This window comes from Phalaenopsis equestris, unplaced genomic scaffold (assembly GCF_001263595.1).
Source record: "Phalaenopsis equestris unplaced genomic scaffold, ASM126359v1 Scaffold000372, whole genome shotgun sequence".
In the NCBI taxonomy this organism is placed as follows: domain Eukaryota; kingdom Viridiplantae; phylum Streptophyta; class Magnoliopsida; order Asparagales; family Orchidaceae; genus Phalaenopsis; species Phalaenopsis equestris.
Window position 1 is genome coordinate 668964 of NW_018164814.1, and position 15065 is coordinate 684028.

The 15065-nt window shown below is 30.6% G+C and overlaps 1 protein-coding gene across 1 annotated transcript; it reads right to left on the minus strand.

The window, feature by feature from the left end:
- Window positions 1-539: 539 nt before the first annotated feature.
- Window positions 540-14855, minus strand: LOC110026482 (14 kDa zinc-binding protein). Its single transcript, XM_020727434.1, has 5 exons — window positions 14678-14855; window positions 2004-2061; window positions 1709-1798; window positions 894-1011; window positions 540-815 (listed from the first exon to the last, which is right to left on the minus strand). The coding sequence occupies exons 1-5, from the start codon at window positions 14809-14811 to the stop codon at window positions 748-750; spliced, it is 468 nt and encodes a 155-aa protein (XP_020583093.1). The 5' UTR covers window positions 14812-14855; the 3' UTR covers window positions 540-747.
- Window positions 14856-15065: the final 210 nt, after the last annotated feature.

A 15065-nucleotide genomic window follows, 5' to 3' on the forward strand; every position in this document is an offset into this window, starting at 1 on the left:
TATATATATATATATATATATATTATTGTGAATAATAATAATAATAAAGAATGACAACACCCTTTAAACAAAAAAATATAAAGAGACCACCCACTATAAAATAAGTTGCATTTGCATAGCATGATAAAAAATATATTTACATTTCTAAAACCTGAACTTTGATAATTGCATTCATGTCTCGCAAATTTTAACGCTACATAAAAAATACCACGATTACAAAATGTTATAAATGTACATATCAAACTTTAGGTGTTAGATATGTAAATACACAAGAATTGAGCGGTATGTATTCCAAAAAAACAAAACAAAAGAAAGTTTAACATACATACAGCTCAATTCCTATGTATTTACATTTCTATCACCTATATTTCAACTTTTGCATATATGTCATCTTATATATGCATGAAAATGTGTATTTCACTTTTAAAGTTAAAATAGTGATATTTTTTTTCTGTGATATGAAATATTTGGGTGGAAATAAACATAAAAAATAAAAGTGTTAGATATTTAAATACATAAGAATTGTGTAATACGTTAGCAAATTAAAAAAAAATTGTCAAACTGCAGTTTCATTGAGAAGAAGACAGTAAAATTCATTATAACATGAGAACAAGTAGCCTGTTCCAGCAGTTCATGACACAGAGAGATATTTGGTTTTCTGTTACCATAGATAGTTTGCAGATGAATCGCCACATGAAACTTATTCCTGACTGACTAAGAAAGCAGGCAGCAGCAGGGTTGGCTCGATCAGCCCGGAGGCCACTCCATCTGTCTTCCACCAAGAAGATGAATATGAAGATGGTAAACTGATTGACCTGCACATAATATGGAGAAGAAGATTATGAACAGCATCAATTGGAAGGAAATTGATGTGGCTTAGAAATTATACAGACATCCATTAGGTCCGTCGTTGATAACAGTCCTAAAACCATCAACAAGGCCTTCCTGCTTGGCCACTACTTTGGCTATATATAGGAGATAGCCGAGTATCTCGATGTGTCTCTCCTCTGCCTGTGAGGGATGGAGGTAAAGATAAAGTTAAAATGGAACACAGTTGGCATCAAGCATGAAAAGAGTGATTAGAAGTTTAGGAAAATAGACAACGTTACAGTTTTCAAAGTTATTGTTAATATAAATTAACGTATTTGTCCATAGAAACTTATAAATTGGGTATTATCAATTCAAGAAGTCTTGGAAGTCATCTCCTCCTCCATGCATATATGTAGTTTTCCGCTATTCTAATCTAATTTCCACATTAACAAAATGAATATATTCCCTATTCATTATTTAACTCCAAACAAATAGCAACCAACTTCAATTTTAGATACATCTTTGAATAGCTAAGAAAATCGATGATTGTAGTAACAAACTGCAAACGCTAATGTTTTTTCCATTTTTAGCATGGCATAAAGTTGAAAATAGAGAGACTGAAACAAAACGTTGATCCTTTGGGAAATAAGAAACCAAAAATATGGAGGGAGATCAAAATACCAATAATCTCTGAATCATATTTACATTAGCTTTTCTATTCCGACAGAACTTCAAAATTCCAGCTTGGTTCGTTTAAATCCTCAAGCAAAACAGGCAACCATAGATAGCATGTGTAAAAACAAGAATAAATCCAGACATCAACAATGCAAAATGTTATATGAAATGGCTGCTCACAATCAAGAAGCTTTAAGAGGTATGGTTGGCTATTAAAAATTACCTTTGAAAGTCCAGTCAATCCATCTTTAACTTTTGGAATGATCAATATATGCGTTGGAGCTTGGGGGTTTATATCTCTAAAGGCAAGAGCCTGTTAAAATTACCACATTGGTAAATATTAAAAACATCGGACACAAAGTACTAACAAAAAATAAGCACAAGCTAACTGTCATCTGAGAATTTAAATGCAAGACAGCTTGAAAATTTTTTTGCAAGTGAATGGCTGTAAATTTTCCGGTTCTAGATAAGCGGAAAAGATTAAAAACTCCGATTAGAACAACATGAATATCATGCACCTTATCGTCTTCATAAACCACAGTCGTTGGGAGTTCTTTTTTGATAATTTTGTCAAATCTGCAATAAAGAAGAGTGCCATCAGTACCAACAGAAATTGAAGATGTTACAACAACAAGTATTCTGTTTAGGTGGAATCAAGAGTGATATAAATTTTAAAGTACACTTTCACAAAGACACAATAAGCACATAAATATTCTAGGTAGAGTGCCGCTGTAGTTGTTTTATATCATAGTTTTTTGCTTTCTAAATGTAACAAACCTATGCGGATGCTGTATATGAACATGAGATGAGTTCACAGCTGATTACTTCAATGAGTTTAGTTATTGGTACAAGTGTTTCGATTCAGTTTTATTTATATTTCATAATTTAACACTTATGATTCCTTGCTCATTTCTAATATCTCATTTGAAGTAAAGTATTCCTAGTAATAAAGTTCCTTTGCTTTTTCTTTGTATTTTCAAAGCACAATTCCACAACTTGTGGCTTGTGGTTGATGACACTGTGGATGGGAGATTGTGTGTGCTGTTGCGGATGATTGTTGAATCGTTTTATCTTATGCAAAATATGCTTTACCTCTATAGCAACTCTAATTGTTTCCATACAACCTGAAACCTTTTGCTTGTGGCTTTCTTATTTTATAGAACTTCTGCTCAGAGATTTTCTTTTATATGCTCATCTATGTGCCATATCAACATTCCCGTATTGTAGTTTTGTCATAATAAACGTGAAACTTGTTATTCATACGAGAAACTAAGGTCTTGTTTGCGATCACTTTATGTTTTATATTTTATGTTTTCAATCTGTTTTGTTTTATGTTTTCTATTTCTAGAAAACGCTATGATTTATATGTTTTACAAAATAAAAAATAAAAAAACATGTTTTGTTTGGTATTATCTATTTTTTTCAAAAGAAAAAACTATACTTTTAAAAAAATTAATTAAATTGTAACAACTAAGTACATGTTAATTAATTGAAATTATTAATGAAAAACTACTAACATGTTAATTAATTTAATTATTTAACATTTCAATTAATTTTTGGGTGAATTATTAAAATCATTTAATTAACTAATTATTTTATTAAAGTCAAGGGTTTGTTAAATTGAAGTTTTAATTCATTTAAAATTTTTATAAGTTTATTAAAATTTTATGGATTAATCAAAATTTCAATTAATTTATTTAAATGTTTAAAAAATTCATCAATTAGTATTTCAATTAAGTTGCTTAATGTTTTACTTAATTATTTGTATATTTAATGATATTATTTTATTAATTTAAGGTTTTAATTTTATTATTATTAACTTAATTAAATGATTAATATTTTATGTGAATTATTATGGGTTTAATTGATTAAATAAGTATTTTAATTAAGTTGTTTAATGTTTTATTTAATTATTTATACATTTAATGATATTACTTTATTAATTTAAGGTTCTAATTTATTATTATTAACTTAATTAAATGATTAATATTTTATTTGAATTATTATGGGTTTAATTAATCAATTATTAAGTTGATTAAGTAGATTTATTATTAAATTGAGTAATTGTGAGTTAATTAAAATTCATATAAGTTCCATTTAAATAATTAATGATTTAATTGGATATTTATTAGTTTAATTAAGTGTTATAATAATTGGTTCAATTTAAGTAATTTTTATAATTCCATTAAATTATTAATGAGCTAATTAAGCAATTTTAGGAGTTAATTAGTAGATTAATGACTTAAATTGGTTATGTTAATTTCGGGCAATGATGATTAAGATTTTAGGGCATGGCTCTAAAAAACATGTTTTTGAAAAAGCAAAAATACATTTTTTGTGTTTTTGACGTTTTGAAAATTGGCCTTATATGCTTTAAAAACAAAAGAAAACAAAAAATGAATAAACAAACACTATTTTATGGTTGTGATCCCAAATAAGACCTAAGTTCTTTGAATTGAGACTTCAAAATTTTTGCCAGATCCTAGAGGATTCTAAGAACTAATAAGATTGGATCTTTTTAGGTTGTAAAATTAGTCGCTGAACAGTGAATACATATATCTTGAAATAAATTAATGAATAAAAGTCCATGTTTTCCTCTTGAACTTGTATGTCTATTAGTTGGAAGCAAATTCTTTCGACTCAATATAAGTAATTAAAAATTCTCGGAGGAATGCTTCTCCTTGTACAAATATGAGGCTGCATATTCAAATTAGTGACTTTGATCCATGTTTTCTTTTTTCAACTTACTTTGTGATTGGTTCAGGAGGCATGATTTTTGTCAAGTTTGCCACATGTTGAATCATTTTACAGCATCTAAAGCACTATAAAAGTTATATTAAATATAAGATTTCTTGCGAAATTTGAATTTTAACGACTTTTAAATTACTATTTGAAGTTATTTGAACATGTTTTTGACTTTGTTTGGAGACTAAAACAATCCTAGTCACTAAATTGCAAATTATGCCCGTGCATTGCGCTTCTCATCCTAAATTATCATTGATTCTAGACCTCAAGACTTCCAAATCAAACTACCACTAAAGCTTATGGTTACGTTACCATGATAAATTGAAATACAACACATAACTTGATCAATAAAAAATAAAAAATTATGCAATTTAAACAGAATTAAGAGTGTTATGGTTCTAGATCAATACTACAAGAGGTTCAAAATTACATTCCTACATTAGATGAGAAGCATAACAAGAAAATTTTTCATAAGAATACAACAACAACAACAACAACAAAGCCTTAATCCCACTACGTGGGGTCGGCTACATGAATCCTTTTTCTCCATTGCGTCCTATTTAGTGTCATATTTTCATTTAGTTCTAGTAAATTAAGATCATTTTTAATACAATAAGCCCAAGTCTTCCTAGGTCTACCTCTGCCTTTCTTAACACAAGTCGAATTTAAAACATCTACTCTCCTAATCGGATCATCTAATGGTCGACGTTTAATATGACCAAACCATCTAAGACGACTTTCTCTAATTTTGTCTGTCACAGGAGCTACACCAACCCTATCACGAATATATTCATTCCGCATTTTGTCTCTAAGTGTAAAGCCACTCATCCACCTAATCATTCTCATCTCGGCAACACTTAACTTATTATTATGCTTCTCTTTTAAAGACCAACATTCATCGCCATAGAGCATTGCCGATCTTACCACCGTCTTATAAAATTTTCCTTTCAGTCTTAGCGGTACTTTTCTATCACACAAAAGGCCCGAAGCATTCCTCCACTTCAACCAACCAACTTGAATTCTACTATTAACATCCCCATCTATATCACCATCGCTTTGGACAACGGACCCAAGATATCTAAATCGTTCACACCTTTTAATAATTTGATCACCCAAAGTCACACTTCTGTCACTAGAGCTATTACTACTAAAATTACATTCCATGTATTCAGTTTTAGTTCTACTTAAACGAAGGCCTTTAGACTCCAATGTAGACCTCCATAATTCAAGTTTTTCCTGGGCTTTTTCTCTCGTTTTATCCACGAGAAGAATATCATCAGCAAAAAACATACACCAAGGTACATCCTCTTGTAGATGTCCAGTAAGACCATCCATAACTAAAGCAAAAAGATATGGGCTTAAAGTCGATCCCTGATTTTTCTTGTAGATGTCCAGCAAAAAAATTTTTCATAAGAATAATAAGTTAAAAATTCCTTTAAACGTTACAATCTACTTGATTTCAAAAAGGCTGAAATTGTTGAAAATAATGACGACAACAACAACAAACCTTTGTACCACTAAGTGGGGTCGCATTGAAAGAAAATAATGAAATATGCTTGAGTATTTGCAAATGAAAAAAAAAAAACAGCAAGATTGAGCTTAGATGAACTTAAAGGACAGTAATTATCATTTAGTGAATCCAGGATCAATTGAATAATCACTTTAAAAGTTTTAAACAATGTAATTATTATGTTTGAATATTATGTAAGTTTCACATATCTCGCAGTTAAATATAGTTCCCTTAAAGCAACTTTATCACCATTTTGTGTTTCATTAAAAGCCTTACACTAGACATTAGGGATGCCTTAAAGCTATGAACTATGATTTACCACTAACACTAAGAGTCTGTTTGGAGCAGCTGTTGATTATTTATAATCTGCTGATAAACAGATTATTCTGATAATTTGATAATCTGTAGATCAGAATAAGCTGGCTTGCTGTTTGCGGCAGCTTATTCAGAACAACTTAATGACAGCTGTTGTTGGATAAATGATCATTCTGCCACTGTTTGGATAAATTTTTTGCAACAAAACTGTATAGGTAAAATAAAAGATAGAACAAAAGTCTCAAATAATTACATATCAGTTGCATAAATTAAAATACACTGTTCACTATTTTGTTACCTTAATTCTACAGCACGATCAAAAGAGCGCCTAAAATGTAGAACACTACTTAAGATCAAAAGCAAGTCCATCATCTAATTATTGTAAACATTTTAAAGAAAAGATTGAGCATGTTCCAAATCTTATAAGTCGGCTCAAACTCAAAAACAATCTAAAAGCAAATATCACTTATATTTTTACAATTGAGTTTTTTGCTCCATCTCAACAACAGATTTAAATAATTCCATGCATGAATACCATAGCTCCAAAAAAAAAACAACATTCATAATCACCAAGAAAAACTGAGATCAACAAAACGATCCCAACAAAAAAAAAAATTAAGGCAGAAGAGCATAAAGTAGTAAAGTTTTACCTATTCTCGACAGATCCATCGATCTTTCCTGATCCGACCAAGATACAAAGCAAGGAGCTCAGGGCAACACGAAAGTCAACCCGATTCTAGGGTTCACAGAGAAAGCGAAGGAAAAATCGAGAAAAAAAGAGGCGAGAGAATCAAAGAAGGAATCAGAGCTTCCTTCGGACCTCAAAATGGTAGCGAAATGAAACGCTGGAGAGGCGAGGGCGAGGCGAGGGCAATGGAGAAGGACATCGGGCCTCGAAATGGCAGCGAAATGAAAAGAAGGCGAGGCCAGGGTGAGGCGAGGGCGAGGGAGAAGGAGATCGGGGAGGGTGAGACGAGGTCGAGGCGAGGGCGACGGGAGCAGAGAGGGTCACGGAGGAATTTTTCACCTAATGCGCGAAGAAGACGCTCCGACAAATTTTGGAAGTGCGTCGGAGCGGCACGAAATCGCAGCGCCGAACGCCTTTTTAAAACACCCATATGCCGTTTTCATACTGCCACCGCAGTCAAAAAGCTGCCCCAAAAGGGCCCTAAAAGATGCTTTATTTAGTCTTTGCATATTTAGAAGTAATAAGAATGGCAAGACTGCAACTAAATCCGTGAAGAGAAATGACCATAGTTAAACATGATCTTATCAAAAAAATTATATTTTATGAATATTCTTTTAATGAATAATTAGATGTAGAAAATTATTTACAATTACATAACAGATCAATATTTGACTTTAATTATACTAAATCTACACCTACGCTAGAGCACACTCATTATCCTATAAACTAAACACGTATAAGAGTTAAAAATTGAATCTAAAATCAAAATAGGGCTGAACTCTTTGAATTTGTTCCTATATGAACCAAAATAGCACTAAAAACATAAAATTAACATTGATTATGATCATAAACTTCTATTAAAATCTTAATTAACCTTGACTGTAAGCATGAACTTCTAATTGAAATTGAATCTATCTTTTAATGTGAACGTAAGTCATGCTTACTGTAACTAACGAATCAATTGAACACATATACATAAATTCCCAAAAAAGTCTTTGATTAAGTTAATTCCACAAACTAATAATTGATTTTGTTTTTGAATTCTTAGTTTCTTTGCTCATAAATTCAAAAAAGGAACCTTATGAGAGAGATTAAATTGCCTCAACATTTCAACAAGTTAGTTAACAATGAATGATTTAAAAGAGCCCGAAAGTTTAAAACTGTCTTTCTATTCCACTCTAAAAGCATGTAAATTCATCAAAATTGATTTCTAAGCAAATTCGGTCAGATTTCTTTAAAGATATAATTCATCCATATATACAATAACAACAACAAGCTTTTATCCCACTAAGTGGAGTCGGCTACATGAATCCTTTTTCTCCATTGCATCTTATCAAGAGTAATATTTTTATTTAATTCTAATAGATTAAGAACATTTTTTATTCAATATGCCCAAGTGTTTTTAGGCCTACCTCTGCCTTTCTTAACATATGTTGAACCACTCTCCTAACTGGATCATCAGATGGCCGAAGTTTAATGTGACCAAACCATCTAAGCGGCTTGCTCTAATCTTGTCCGCCACTGGAGCTACATCAACCCTATCACGGATATATTTATTGTGCATTTTGTCTCTAAGTGTCAAGCCATTCATCCACCTACGCATTTTCATCTCAGCAACACTTAACTTTGTTTTATGCTTCTCTTTTAAAGGTCAACATTCTGCGCCATAAAGCATTGTAGATCACATCACCATCTTATAAAATTTTCCTTTCAACCTCAGCAGTACTTTCTATCATACAATAGGCTAGAAAATTTACTTATAAGAATGGACCTTACAATCTTTACATTTTCGACGATATCTTTTTCTTATAAGAAAATAATTAATTTGTGTTTTATTATATTCATTCTTATAAGTAATAATATTTTCATCTATTTTCTTAAATAAAGTATTAGCAATAACAAAATCATATGCTAAAGCAAAATATAATACGGTTTTAAATTTTTCATTAATCACTCCAAAACCGTAATCATCATGAATATTTCAAAAATCTTAAACCACTTTACCAGCATGTCCATTTAAATCTTCTCCAATAAAAATTATTTTTTCAAGATATATTTTTCGTATCAATTCTTCTAGATCATTCCAAAATTTTTCTTTTTAAACTATATTTAAACTTTCTTGAAGAGCATAAACACTTAAAACATTAAAAATTTATCTTTATATAAATTATATTATCAACTAATTTCATTAATTTACCAGTAAAAACTAGCTATATTCCGAGATCTTATCCTAATATTAGTTTCATGGACTAATTTCCTTACTCTCATTTGTCCATAATGTGAGAGCTCTTGTTTAATTGGCACTACAACCAGACGTTGAATAGCGACCTTGTACACTTTTCACTGTAGTTAGGTCATGCAACATGTCGATTATAGGAGATGTCGTAGCATTCATACAATAATTTAAAAGATTCATATCATGATTTTTAGACATTTTACGATAGTTGTCTACTGCCTAACACAGGCTCCACTTTTCGCAGCTGGCACTTGGGACACATCAATGGAAGTGTTTGCATTTGATTTTCCTTATCGTCTCCTCTCCTAAGAATTAAATATTGGTCTTTATTTATATCCATTAGAATGCATATTAGTATTCTAGCATTTTTATTGCTTATTTCATATCATTTAATTTGCATGATTTAACATAAATTTATTCTTATGAAATTGAATTTTGAATATGACAACTAAAAGTATATTCTTAATATGTACAAGAGAATTAAAGCATTGAAACTAGGTGACAATGGAATGGTAGTCCTAATATATTTTCTACAATGACATTAAAGAAATTAAAGAAAACAAAGGTAGGATCATATAATATCACAAAAGGCATTAAGAAGAACGCTTAAAAATTGAATTTTTGGAAATTTTCTAGCATTAGTTCAGTATTCTATGTATTAGAGATTTAACTTAATGAATGTAAAAATAATGTCGTAGATTTTCTCACTATTTATGTCTAGTCAATTACATCTGGTACTTCACTAGATAGATTGACTCATCATGTTCCAAAAGCCATTCTAAATGACGACAACACATACATTAATAAAGGTAGATATTAAAGACATCTTGTGTGGTGACATGACAGACATAGTTTTATTGTTTCATGGATTACCTAGCAAGAATCAATCATCCCAGATATACTTGACAAATATCAAATTGTCAATTCATACGAGCAAAAATTTTCAAAGCAAAGAAGATTTTATTAGAAAATTAAAAATATATATTCATCGATAGCATAGGATGCAAAAAAGCACATCAAAACTACAAAGTTTGATGTTCACTTTAGCTGTCTTGTATAATTTTTATCAATTTTCAATATATTGTGATGTTGGTGCCTAAAAGAATGGGAATATATCATATTCTATAGTGTTTTGATCACCTTAATGGTTTACTATTGCATTCAAATCAACTCTCATCTGATTACCTACTTCAAACACTTTTGATTCATTTTTCCTTCTCAACATCATATTTGGACTGTATAGTTTTTGTTACAGTTCCTACCTTGTTTTTCCATTCCAGAATAAAGCATTATGGCACAATTTAGTTCCTCGTGTCTCCCAATCATAGCTGAGATGCAGTGTTTATTGTTGTCGTTGAATGTTGAAATTTTTTTCCTTGTGCAAAACATGCTTTACTTCTAGAATAGTCGTTTCTTGTCTCCTTGTAAATCCTTTAACATGTTTATGAATTTGCTACTTTCTAAGTCCTCAGTTGATGATTTCCATCCATGCCTATATTTGTACTATATAACAACAAATCTTTTTTTCTAGTATGAATTGAAAACTTACTAAATTTAAAAATTGAATCTTAACAAGTTAAATACACCAATAGGATTTGAATTGAAAACTTTGTAAGAATTTACAAAGCTTTATGAATTGAAAACTTACAAAACTTACTAATTTTGTAGTCAAGGATAATTAGAAAACTTAAAAACTTCCTTTAGCTAAAAGATAAGCACCTTAAAAGTGATTTTAAAAGCAGAAAAAAGTAATAAAGGCGGTCCAAAGCTATAAAATTGAAACAAATTTGTTTTTTTAACCCTAGAAGCAACACAATAGCAATTTGACATGAAAAAGTGGAGTCCTCCCACAAACAAGTTCATTTAATGAGACCTATATTAAATAATAACTTATACTTGAATTGTTAGAAAATCTAAAAGTCACTCCAAAGAAATACTTAAGGAAAGAAAAAACTGAGAAAGCCCTTAGATGAAAAGGCAATGGGTTTCTAAAAATAGTTAAAAGCACAAAAAAGGCAATGAAAGGCTGCACAAAACTGAAACAAAAGAGCATTTCTTAACCTAGGAGAAACACAACAGCAAATCGACATAAAAAAAAAAAAAAAATCATTGGTTCATTTTATAAGATAACCTATAATAAAACTTTTGGTAAGTATAAAAATCTCTCCTAAAAAGTACTTGAAGGATGAAGGAAAAAACAAAATTTTCCTTTACCTAAATGGCAAAATCAAAAACTTTTTAATGATGGGAAGAGGCAGAAAAGGAAGCCAAAAGCTACAAACTTTAGCACAAGAGAGTGCTTTTGAACCTCATGAGGAACACTAACAACCAAGCGTGGAGAAAGTGAAAGAAAAAAACACTCTCGCAATCATGTTCATTTTAGTACTTGGAATAACAGTAAAAAAACCTGAAAATATTTATTTTTTCCAAACCACATTTAAATATATTTATGTAATGCTTATCACATTATACTCTCTAAAAGTACTCAAAGCAAAAAATAGGTGAAAATTTAGCACTTCACTTTGCTTAGACAAGCGCCTAGTGCCACATACCAACTTGTAGTATTAAGTGTGTCCAGCTCTTTTAGTAATATTGACCTTATCCTTACTAAATGGGGTCAAATTTATGAACGCTCCTAAATTCACTTCTGTTGATTAATAAATGAATTCATAAGTTTATTTTATTTCCACAACCTCCACTTCCATTTGAAGCCGGATTATCAATTATTTTCTTATAATCCTATCATCTCAATTCTATCTTTTCCTCGAAAAACCTCAGCCTCTATTTTACATGCACAAGCCACTTGAATTTATTTTGCAATTACTGAATATATCAAATTTAAAGAAATTTTTTTTATCTTTCAATTGTCTAACTTTACAAATCTTTTCTCATGTATAAATCATCAAGAGCTAAAAGTAAGACCTAACACATTCCTTATAATGAAAATAATATTTAGTAGGCTTTATAGTACTCATTAATAGGATTTTTCTCAGATGTAATGGCATTCTTACTTCCTCAACCCAACCCCAAATCATTAAGGTGCTATTTATTTTAAATACTCCTACAAATTCTATGGAAAAGTATAAAGTATGCCTCTAAATTTTATTTCATGATGAACAATGAAGAAAATAAATGGAAACTTGGTTATGCGGTAGAGTTAGAAAGAGATCCCACAATCCCGTCTCCGAAGAATTCCATGACCTGCAGGTTCCGCAGGATCGTCAACAAGGCAATCGTGATTCAGCTATAGGGCATCCAATTGAATCAACAAAATTTCCCTATTTTCAGCATATTTCCTTCTTGATTTATTTCCTCTTCCTTTATAATTCTTCTTTATTTCTTAGTTTTCTTACTTCTAAGAAGGATTTTTATTTGAGGGATATTTATATGCTGTTATTTTCTGCTTTCGGAACACTTTTGTTTTGTTTGTGAGTTTTAGAGATTGTAATCTTTAATTTCTACACTAATTGAGTGTTGTAGTCTTTTCCATTCACAAGTGATGTGTAAGAAAAATAATACAGAAGATAAAAAAGAACGGATCATCATATGATTTCTATTGAACTTGAAAAGACAAAATCAAATACCACAAAAATTAATTTGATATGCTTCAAGATAGAAAGATGTGCATCCAAAACACATAGACATTATTAGTTATGATGTGAACCAAGAGTTTCTACTTATTATGGATTTACATCAATGGTGAACACTAAATCCATCTCCTTTTGTATTAGTTATGGAGATGCTTATTAATGATATTCAAAGCGAGATGTCACCGTGTATAGCGTAATTATAGTAAAACTTTGTAAGGCATCCACTAAAATCAATGAAAAACAATAGCAATGAAAGAATATGTTAAAAAATATATAACTTAGAATTAATAAAAAAATAAGAATATGGTATTAATTTTAATGAACATGGACATAACAATTATAATTTATTATTATCAAAAGATATGGTGATACATAAGTGTAATAAATTAAATTTTAATATAGAATACAAAAAAATGAAAGTTTATATGAGAATATAACTTCCAGAGTTAACACTAGCTAGTAAAATGAAAAATGACTCGAGAGTTGTGTGATAAGAGGTTATCTATGGATCTACATGTAAGGTTGCACAAAAATAACTCATACATAAGTTGAGTGTTGTGTGATGAGAATATTAAGATGTCTATGACAATCTAAAATGGAAAAATTAAGGAATGATTATCATAGAGACATTTGAATTACAAGCATTAAAGATATCGAGACTGAGAATATAATTAGGTTGTTTGAACCTATACAATGAAGAGAGAAAATGTGCCCGTTTAACAAGTTCATAAAATTAAAGTTAAATGATTATGAAGAAAAATGGGTTGACGCATTGAAAGAAGTTGATCCGAATCATTTGCAAAAAATAATTTTAATATCTCAAATAACAATCAACAAAAATAAATGGAAAATTAGGATTCATAATATCGACCTAAAATAGCTGTGAAAAATAAGGCTAACAGTGACAACTAAAAAAAAAACATTGTTTTAAGCATAAGCCTAGCCCGGGATTCACCATAATTTGGTCAATTTATCATCCTGGTCAATCTTTGAATACTTTTCACCATGATCAAGCTATTGCACAAGATTTTGTGAGACGCTTGTCACTCCTTACAACAGTAGAGTTATATTATGGGTTGCCACTTCCATGAGAGCTACAATACTATATTAAACAAAAAAAAAATTTGGATTCATCTCAAGAATTTTGACATTAGTTTTTCTAATGTTTTCAACTTAAGATAAACCTTCAACCATTCCATTAAAATTTTGGAAACAGAAACAAATATTTTCAAGACAGTGAAGTTGCACCAACATAAATTACAGTGCCAACTTCATAAAATATCGAGCGGGGACCATACAGATGGTGTTTTGTGCTACATTTGAACGAAAAAGATATAAAATTAAAAAAGAAAATGGTGGAGGCGCTACAAAAAAGTCGCTTGAAAGATGGCCTTTCATTATTGTTAGTTCTTCCTAAAAAAATTTAGGCAAAGCGCATCCAGTAACATCAATGACTGGGAGCAACATGCAAAAGTTTTACACTTTATAGCTTGAAAAAAAAAAAAAGGCATAACGAAAGTTTTACACTTTATAGCTTGAAAAAAAAAAAAAAGGCATAACGATCACCAGCGGGTATAGCCGTTCAGAACATTACATTACATCCGTAAAAAGGTCAGCAGGTGCCTGGCAAAATAATGCATAAACGAGTTTTACGAATCAGCTTAAATATATAGCCATCACGGTTTAATAGATCTTTTCAGGCATTTGATCACCTTTACTAAGAAGCCAAAACATCGCAGAAAAACCTTTAACAGGAAGTTTTCCTTTGTCGGAGCAACACACTATATTTCTAGCAGTTACCAAGAATGATCTGTGCCCTTTCCTCACCGCAGGGGAAATGATTGAGATGACGAAAACATAATTACATACAAAAATCAAACTATTCAAGTTATAATCAACCAATAGAACCACATAAATACAAAGTGTTATAAAATCTCATCCGAATAGGATTGATCCGTAGAAACCCAAGCTAAAGAAGGAAGGGAAAGGCCGCAATCGCAATCATACTGACAACTGATCATTACAGATGGGGAGCAAACCAACACAAGAAAAGGTAGAATCATCGCGCTATGAGGAGCGAATCACGAAGAGAAGGAAATGCGACTCACATGGTCGGAGAGTCAGAAGGGACGGCAGCGAGAGCAGCATCCTTCTCGGAAGATGCCATTGGTGATGACGACGAGGTGCTCAAGTGATTGCTCAAAACCCTAATTCTGCTTTCGCTCATAGAGTCCTCGACCATTTATTGATGATTTCGCTTCAGTTCAATGTTCTCGGCCACAGTTTTATTATTATTATTTGGGAGTTTAGATCACTAACCAGTTTTTACATTTAAATTTCTATTAATAAAAATCTTAACAGAAATTTATCGGATATATTTACGAAAATACCACATAATTATTATATGTTTTACATATTTTGCGTCATTACAAGTGCCAAATTAATAACGCATCATTACTATATATATATATATATATATATCTACACACAATATTT